The 9,507-nt window shown below is 42.6% G+C and overlaps 1 protein-coding gene across 1 annotated transcript; it reads right to left on the reverse strand.

Annotated features, from left to right (window-relative positions):
- Window positions 1-453: 453 nt before the first annotated feature.
- LOC111240428 (G-protein coupled receptor family C group 6 member A-like) lies at window positions 454-8,605 on the reverse strand. Its single transcript, XM_022770438.1, has 6 exons — window positions 8,418-8,605; window positions 6,314-6,605; window positions 4,795-5,637; window positions 3,923-4,138; window positions 3,340-3,457; window positions 454-1,802 (listed from the first exon to the last, which is right to left on the reverse strand). The coding sequence occupies exons 1-6, from the start codon at window positions 8,585-8,587 to the stop codon at window positions 652-654; spliced, it is 2,790 nt and encodes a 929-aa protein (XP_022626159.1). The 5' UTR covers window positions 8,588-8,605; the 3' UTR covers window positions 454-651.
- Window positions 8,606-9,507: the final 902 nt, after the last annotated feature.

Here is a 9,507-nt window from a genome sequence, read left to right on the forward strand (position 1 = left end):
CAATCTGGTACTGACCAAGGTCCAGGACCAGATTTGTCCTCTGATTGTCCGGAGGTAAATCAGTGCTAAAACAAACTCCTGACTTCTGCTGACTTTGGGTTATATTAGCTTGTAGTCTTATAACAATATGAAACAATGAGTTATCTTTAGTCTTCTGTGTAGTGAATAATACAACAGGTTTCAGTAGAAAACACAAATGAACTTTACTCGGATTTCCAGCTGAAAATATCTTACAAAAAAACATCTTACAAAGAAAAGGAGCATGGTATTCAGAATCACCTCCTGGTGGTTGTCTGCCTCCTCCACTCAGACTAGTTTCAGGTTACATCCCATAGTCATATACAATATTAAACAATTGGTGTGAAATTTTGTCATAATTTCTGTGAAGCCTTGAGTTATGGCTAAAAAGTGTTTCCTGAGGTCACACTGACCTTGACCTTTGATGTTCAACCACCATAATCTAATCAGTTCATCCTTGAGTCCAAGTGAACGTCTGTGCCAAATTTGAAGAAGTTCCTTCAAGGCTTTACTGAAATATCGTGTCCATGTGAATGGGAAGGATGGACGTATGTATGCACAGACAACCTGAAAACAATATGGCTGCAGCTCTGACTGTTGCTGGTGTTGAGGCATACAAATTAAAAACTATTTTTAGATGGATAAACTCCTACATCGCCTCGTCACATTCGTTCCTAGCGTATTAGACAGTGGATAGGAATGAGTCTTTTCATCAGGTGCGGGAATTATGACGAGCTCTGAATCAGTAGGGCTGACCTCACCCGACAGTATAGTTGTCATGCTTGATATGGAGAACCTGTCTTTCTTTAGTGAGGGTATGTTCATCTCAGAGACATCGTACGTCTCTGAGCCCGTCTCTGCGTCAACATTTCCACTGGAGACGACTCTCCACCTCCTCAGAATCCTCTCCAGTGTGTCGGTCTTTGACCCACAAAGTGCTTCGTAGCACTTGGGCAAAAAATGGCAGAAGATGATGCCATAGCTGGAGACTAGAATGGCTGAAGCCTGTGTAGGGGTGCCCCTTTCCCTGTTGGTAATATAAATTGGGATAAAACACACCCATACAAACAAGTACATCAGCATACTAAAAATGATGTAGCCTGTTTCACTGAACTCATGAGGAACCTTCCTGCCTTTGTAGGCCAAGAGGAAGCCAATGAATGCTAGTAGAGCTATGTAGCTCAACATAGTGGCAAAACCTATGTATGTGTCACCCTCACTACACTGGATTAGATTTTTCATGCTCTGTGGGGATGGAGGTATGTAACTGACATGAGGAGAGTCTAAGATCATCCAGAGAAGACAGATGATCCCCTGGAGAGTTGTTATCACAGTGACAATGACAGGTGGGTTGTAACATTTGTGTAGTCGCCTATTTACTATCTGACCAAAAGGAAGGAAAACCAGGAAGGTGCGATAGGCCTTGACTAGGATGGAGGACACACACAAGGTGAAGCCCATGGCATACATGACCTGGCGGGCCCTGCAGAGGTGTACACTAGGCCTGCCCATGTAGCACATCACACTTGCGAAGCTCACTGCCAGGCCAGCCATCATCACAATGGACAACCTCACCTCGGCTCTTTTCATAGGCAGAGAATCTCTGTACACCAGAAAGATAATGAAGATAACCAGCAAAAGAAAAATGCCAAAGGCTGCAGCTGACAGCTGGGTGATGGGATGAGGATCACTCCATCGAATGTAGGAATCCCATCTTGGCTTGCAGTGATCCCAACCCTTGAGAGACCAAGTTCCATTGGGGCACTTTTTGCAGGCATTAAAATCTGTTGAAGAATAGGACAATGTACAAATTAATTTGGGGTCTGCTGGAAACCAAATCTGTCCTTCACAGAGACAGACTTACTTTTAAAGGCCTTTTTACAGTCATTTACTTACATAGACCGCACTACTCAGATGTATGCCTACCCCATGGGCATAGCCATCTGTAAGAGCCGCAGTATCTCAAGATGATTACAGTTTTTTGCAGTTGCTTACACACTAAAAGTGAATGCTCAGACAAAAATATCAAAATCTTAACTTTTATGATCATGCATTAAACCACAGAACCAAAAGCACAAACACATTTTCTACTTTTCACTTTGTTTTCAATTCTACAGCACACACTTGCAAAAATACTACACACTTTTTCTTACATTAGAAACTTTGCTCAAGCATTAAATTGTGGGAAAACACAAAACACACCTGAATTTCACAACACCCACCCACAGACCTGAAAATACTTGTACAGGAATTGAAGACCACTCAATCTGATCCTTGGCGCTACATATACTGTAGACCTCAAGTGAGCTTCTGTGAGAACTTTGCAAACTGTGCCAATGAGGGGAAGAGGAAGAGGTAGAGGTAGACAGAGAGGAGGTGGAAGATAAGGGACAGAACAAAGTAGTCCAGACAATAGACAGACACATATTTCATATGACATTCAGACCACTTTTGTGGACCATTTCATAAATCATGGCCTGACACTGGAGGAGGCTGGGCAGAGAGTCCAGAGCAACCTCATTCCATACACGGTAGCAGTCAAGAACAGGTCTTCAACTTTCTACTAGACTGAACCTTTCACTGCATCAGCACTAACTTACAGTGAAGCAGCTGTACATGTTCCATTAGACAGGAACAGTGTTAGAGTCAAAGACTTTCTCTATGAATATGTACAAGTAAGTGGCAGTGATTGTGTTGTGTTGCCAATGGATACATTCAGACAAAGCAGTATGTGACGTAGGTACTAGGTGTCTGTGGGGGTATTTGCCTATCTGTCCCAACCCACCACAGCCCCATCCCTGTGTGAAAATGTAGGCTTACTTAAATCATATTCACAGTTCAGTGTAAACATGTTCTGTGACAGTCCTGGACTTTGATGCAGCTGCAGCGGTAAATTCTACTGTTCTGTGAAAACCCGTTCTGGTAAAATCAGCTTTTTTCGGAATATTATTTTTCAGTTTTTCAATATTTCTGTGTTGTGTGAAGGCTGTATGACAAAATTAAAAAGATATATAAAGCTGTAAAGGCAGCAATGTTTTATTTTAAATTCATATCAAATTCATGTGTTGTTGCTGCTTTCAAAGAGTAATTCAGATGGTGCATGTGTGTATGGTTTTTTGTTAATGAATTGCCATTTTGGAAAAGGATTGTCAGGTTTGAGTTTGACATAGGGTTAGGGTTAATGAGAAGCTCACCTCTTATTTGGCTTGTGTGTGGAGTTTTGACACAGTGAGCCAAATTGTGAAATAAGTGTGGAAGCAATTGCAAAAAAATGTAACATTTTGAAGCTAAATATAAAATCAGCGTTTCAATAAGTCATACCAGGCCCATCTGAGTAGGTCCCCTCCGTACATTGGGTGCAATTGTAACAGCAGGAAACGTTCAAGATCTTCTTCACCCAGCCACGGGGGCAGCTCGCTGAACATCTGGACTGAGGCTTCTGTGAGAGCATAACAAGAAACTGGGCTGAAACATACTGAGGTGTCATGGTCATACTCAGAGACGTGAGGATCTACCGCTGTTAAATAGTGATCTTGTGGTCAGCAGTCAACAACTACAGTGTCTGTGTGTCTCAGACACAGTCATGCACTCAACACCTCCTGGGTATCTTAGTTATTGACATTGAAAATCTATCTCAGCTGTTAGTGGCCAGATGTTTCTGCCAGTAAGGATCTACCTAAACCCCAGCTGACATATTAAGGGTTCAGTGGGCTAGAAACAAACTACAGTAGCTTGAACATATGTCATCCAACCACATCTAAAGGCCAACTTTTCAATGGCCACACTTGAAGGCCCTATGGTGACCATCTGACCTTTTCTGCTGACTCAGGCACTGTCCTGATTACACTGACTGTTGCAGTGATCAAACCTGTGAGTATATGCTTTGAGTGTGGTGTTTTCTTACCGTATTGTTGCCTGTTGAGAGCCAGGTGAAACTTCCCACATCGAGTTCTACTTGTTGACGAAGGACATGGTATTTTCCAATTCTTCTAAATCGTCTGTGTTGTCCATACTTTTCCCATATGATCAGATCATACCCGTTCACAAAATCACCATTTTCGTCAAAGTAGAAGTTCTGGTTGGCAAACGTGAAATTAACTTTCTTCAATTCTTGAAGAAGCTGCAAAGCAAAGGGCAAGATTTCAATTAAAACTGGGCCTTTGCAGGTATGAATCATTGATTCTAAGGCTGTGTCCTAATTCAGGGGCCGCATCCTTCAGAGGCTGCATTTTTTGAAGACTGATTGCGTCACAGCAGCGCGACTAGACCATCCTATTTCAAAAGCTCCTTCAAATGAATCCTTCTTTTCCTAGGTGTGGCCTATCCCAAGATTCACTGTCCACCACTAATGAAACCAAACAACGCCGTCAGAGAGTCTGAGGATTGCACTGTTAAATGTAAGTATTGGGTTTCAGCTCAGTTCAACAGATAACAATACAACTGTGAAAACAAAGGTCCTAAAAGCCTCAATTTATTGTAAAAAAAAAAGTCATGCATTGTTAAGGTTGCTTTGCGATGCAATGGTAAGGGCGGGCACAGCTACTTGCCGCACAGTAAAACACCTTCATAGACCAGACTGTCTCATTTCAGTTCAGACTTTGCGATCTACAGCGGCCATACCTTCGTAGACCACGCCCTCCGAAGGATGCAGCCCCTGAATTGGGACACAGTTTAAGAATTCAAAGGAAACACACATCACTGTAGTTTCTTAAGTATGGAGAAGTTACATTTTCATATTTGAATATGTTCTCATCTGAAGATGACATCAATTCTTACCTCCCATGGTGGGAAGTTGATTTCTCCGGCGCATGAGGAGCTGTTGCACTTCAGGAGCTTCTTGAGAGCATTTGCTACGGCCCACACAGCGACTTTGCTGAGGAAGGTTTCACTTGTGTCAACAGCTGTCACAAGATAGTCATCATTTTGCTCTTGGGGATCCTTGACATTGCATGCATTTCCAGATCTAATTTTCAGGAGTTCAGGTGACGCACAATGGGATGGAGGGTTGTTTGAGAAACATTCAGAGGAACAGTTGAATCTCAGGTTCTTGTATTCTTCAATGAAGTAGTTATATCCTCCTGGGGTTGCTGTGAGATTCTTCAGATAATTATCAAATGATTCACTCTTGCTTGCAACAAAAGTGAAGCCCAAGATGTCCCCAACCTTGTTAATGTCATCTATCGTGGCAAGAGACGAACTCCTGGACCAGACATCACTGGCAATCCAGATCCTTGATGTGTTGGTCCGGATCATTTCCTTAAAGAGGACCTCCACCAGACTTCTCTTGAGGATTAGCAATACCACCTGGGCACTGGAGGAACGGATCTGCTGAGCCACCTGCTGGATACCTTCCCTGAGGTCTGAGTCATCAAGGTTATGAGGCAACACCTTACGGTAGGCTACGCACACATCATTTGCCTCAGCATCTTTGAGGAAGCTCTCGTAAGCTGCTTTGCCATAGTCATCATCTCCATACACAACCCCTACCCAGTTCCAGTTGTAGTGATGCAACAGTTTGGCCACTGCTTTGGTCTGATGAGAGTCACTAGGAATAGTGCGCAGGAAAACTGGATAGCGCAGCTTATCACTCAGCTCGGGTGAAGATGATGTGGCACTCAGCTGATAAAATGAAATTAGACAAGAGGCGTTTTAAATATAAGAGAATAAACACACATTAACAGACAGAGGACAAGTTAAAGAAAAAACCTGAAAAATGAGTGGAGAAATAGGATTAAAATGTTGGTTTGACGTGTATGAAATTGATATCAATCATATGTTATGACCTTCACAGAGATGTGTTAGACAGCACTCTCCACCACCATCATCAAAACACCACAAGAGAGAATATCTTTAAGAAGAATGGTTCATCCTCCAGTGGAGTTCAGAGACCAGCGAAGCTGCTCTGGGGACACATGACTAAGACACTTTCTAACCAAGTAGTTCTAGAGTTTAAACCTAACCAAGCCATGACCGTTATTATAGTAACCACAGCTTTGGCCTATTTGATGGAGCTAGGCCAAATGTTTCCCACTGCTTCCATTGTTTGTGCTGATCTAAGACAAACATGTCTTGGGCTGTACAGAACGCAAACTAGAAATTGAAAAAGATCATCCAACTCCATTGAAGAAACCAAACATATTTCCAAATATCGCATACTATTTCTTAAACAAATGCAGCTTCAGCATCGAAGACTAGATGCACATTATTAAATCCTTAGACTCCTCAGCAAATCTGATGTTAGTAAAAAACAGTAGTAGTGATCAGAAATGAAAACACACATTTATTAAATACTTACTAAAGGGACCATATACACATTTAGCAGTCTGGCCAAAGCAATGGACTCCTCAGAGTACAGTGCTCCTAAAATAATCTTGACGGTGGGCCTGAAGTCGGTGTAGTCGCACTTAACATTTAGAGTGTTGTTGACTTCGAGCATGTGCCCCACATCCTGCAGAGCTTTGCTGGCGTATGAGCATGTGTCACACAGCATATATCCAAGATGCACTCCTGGGAGGAAACCAGATGCATTTATCTCCTCAATTTCATGGATTATAGCCAAGGATTTTAGAAATGATTGCAGATCAAAACTGAAAAAAGACAATGTAGAAAACATTAAATTCTGTGTTTGAAGAACTGTGGCAAAAAAGCAAGTTATTTAGTCATTTTTATAAATGTAAATATATAGACTCCATATATTAAAGGTGTTTCAGTCATAGATAAAGAGGTGAGGATCCGGGACTGTGTGTCTGACACCCTCTACACTGCAGACTTCTCTTACAACTCCACTAACTGCCACCTGCAAAACTTCTCTGATGACTTTTCAATTGTCTGGCTCATCACTGATGAAGATAACAGGGAGTACAGAGAACGGACCCAGGGCTTTTTGAACTGGTGCCATGAGGAACCACCTCCAGATCAAGGCTGGGAAAATCCAATAGCTGTTGGTGGACAGGCGGCAACCTCCAAGGCTGACCAATGAAGCCATGACTGAAGAACCAAAAACTGCAGTTCCTCTAATGACCACTAGAGTCTGGCTCCAACAGTGAGTCAATCCCCATAGACTCCCATGTTAAAATGTCCAACTTTACAGCAGAAATAAATGTTTACAGCCTGGTACAAAAACTGTTTTGGTCTCTAGAGCTAATTTCCTACTTCATGACACCTGTTTATATAACTCACCTGTTCACATTTTATTAAGGCTTAAAGTTATGGAGAATTGTTAGTGTGGCTGCTTTGAGTGACAGGTGGGTGAGCGTATGCTTGCCACAAACTGACATGCACCGATTGTGACAGTGGAGCAGCTCACTCTGAGCTTCAGAAACCTGTGGGTGCCGTCACAGAGGCTACGTCCATCTTTATTTACAGTCTATGATGGTGGACTTCCGCAGGCACAAACACTCTCCTGTCAGGCCAGTGAACATCCAGGGACTGGACATTGAGATTATGGACTACCTTGGTGTTCACCTGAATAAAAAACTGGACTGGACTCACAACACCGACACACTTTATAAAAAAGGACAGAGTAGACTCTATCTGCTCAGGGGACTCAGGTCTTTTGCAGTGCAGGGGACACTCCTGAGGACCTTCTATGACCCTGTGGTGGCATCGGCCATCTTCTTTGCTGTGGTCTGCTGGGGTAGCAGCATCTCCACTGCTGACAGGAAAAGGCTGAACAGACTGATCAAGAAGGACAGCTCTGTTCTGGGATGACCCCTCGACCCAGTGGAGGTAGTGGGCGACAGGAGGATGATTGCTAAGCTAGTATCCCTGTTGGAAAACATCTACGTCACTGACAACATTGAGCAGCTCCTTCAGTAACAGGCTGCTGCACCGCAGTGTGTGAAGAAGAGAGGTCTTTCCTTCCTGCTGCTGTCAGACTGTTTAACAAACACTGCACTCAGTGACTGACAACTCACCATGTGCAGTATTCCTTATCTCCTGCTATTGTTGTTATATTTAAATATCTAATTGTAAATACTATGTTATTATTGTTTAAGTATTTGATATAGTATAGTATTTTTCCTTCTTTGTACTGTCCACTTTTACATCCTCTGACTTAATTAACAGAAAAGTACAATTTAGTGTGAACAATTTATAGAGAAATGAGCTCACACAAAACCACAAAGCACTGAGGACGCAGACTTTGGACCAACAAGGCTACAAAACATCAGAATACTAACTGACTGTATTTCCTGTTTTTTTTAGTACAATTTATGTAAAGGCAGAATATCTGTCTGTGAGATTCTGAAATGTGACTGAAAAATTGAATTAATTTAAAAACATTTAAACAGTGAATACTCTGAACTATCCACTGAGCTACATGTGAAAACTACTGTCTATATCCCTGTTGATGTATGAATACATCTCATGTAATAAATCCATCATCATCTTATACTCACTCTGAGCAGAGGAAGTTTTCAGGTCTAATCCGTTCATTAATTCCCTTCACTTTGTGATGACATGGCAACATTATACCGATGACCACATCCCCTGGAGCGTGGGCCCCACAAATGGAGTGAGCAACGTCACATCCATTCACACCCGGCGGCAGGACGCTGCTCAGGATCATCAGGGCCGAGAAGCAGCACAGCAGACCACACGTGTGCATGGTGACTGGAGCAGTAACTGCTGCAGGGACATTCAGGAGCTATTTGATCTCTGGCATGGAATTTGGGAGGTGCTAGACACAGCGCATACAATAAACCTGTTGTAAAGCAGAAATAGAAAGAATGCTTCATAGTTCAAATCTCAGCCTCCACGCATTTCCCACCGTGACCAAAGAATTTCTTTGACTGACACAGATCACTGTTTCTGTGGTTCTGATGTGGGGAGCAGGGACCTCGACCAGCTGTGTGAGTGAGTGAATGAACGCATAAATGAAAGGGTCCAACAACCAAGCAATCGATCAAAAAATAAAAGTGATTTATTTTCCCTGTATTCTAATAAAAGCAATAGGGTGCTCATGTGTGTGTTGAACTGGTTGTTGTGCAGCCTGAACTGTGTTGTTGCATGGTTGCTGTGTCTCTGCTCTGTCTTCTTGCTTTGTGAGTAGACTGTGTAATGTGTGGTTGGACCAGAATGGTCCACGCAAAAATCAGGCAGGACAAGAAAATGAGTGGGCAGGGCAGCGAACAGAAGAATCATGACTAGCAGGCTAAAGATAACATTCCTCACATGGCTGTGGACCCATAAACCTTTTCATCAAACGCTTTGTCAAGTCTGTTAATTTCCTTCTATTCACTGACACTTTCACATGTTAAACCACAACAATGTAGGGTCCTTTTCAGTTTCTGTGGGTGGAGGTTGAACTGTGACGTGAAGGAAAAATGTCATTTCAGTCTATTTTAGATCAGGACTAATTATCCCACAGGTTTCACGTGGGATCTGTTTCTGTTGTGCGTGTATGTTTGGATCAGGTCTGAACTGTTGGTCCTGGTCCAGGTCTAACTCACATGTGCTTTAGTTGATACATGCAGCGTGAGCTTTTTT

Source organism: Seriola dumerili, unplaced genomic scaffold (assembly GCF_002260705.1).
Source record: "Seriola dumerili isolate Sdu_G_001 unplaced genomic scaffold, Sdu_1.0 BDQW01000025.1, whole genome shotgun sequence".
NCBI lineage: Eukaryota > Metazoa > Chordata > Actinopteri > Carangiformes > Carangidae > Seriola > Seriola dumerili.

What these genes read in the sequence shown, in the direction of transcription:
- LOC111240428 (XM_022770438.1), bottom strand. Translation starts at nt 8,587, where the DNA reads ATGATCCTGAGCAGCGTCCTGCCGCCGGGTGTGAATGGATGTGACGTT. An exon ending in GAAAACTTCCTCTGCTCAGA is followed by an intron (nt 6,606 to 8,417) that starts GTGAGTATAAGA and finishes GTCTTTTTTCAG; the next exon opens with TTTTGATCTGCAATCATTTC. An exon ending in TCAACTTCCCACCATGGGAG is followed by an intron (nt 4,139 to 4,794) that starts GTAAGAATTGAT and finishes TTTGCTTTGCAG; the next exon opens with CTTCTTCAAGAATTGAAGAA.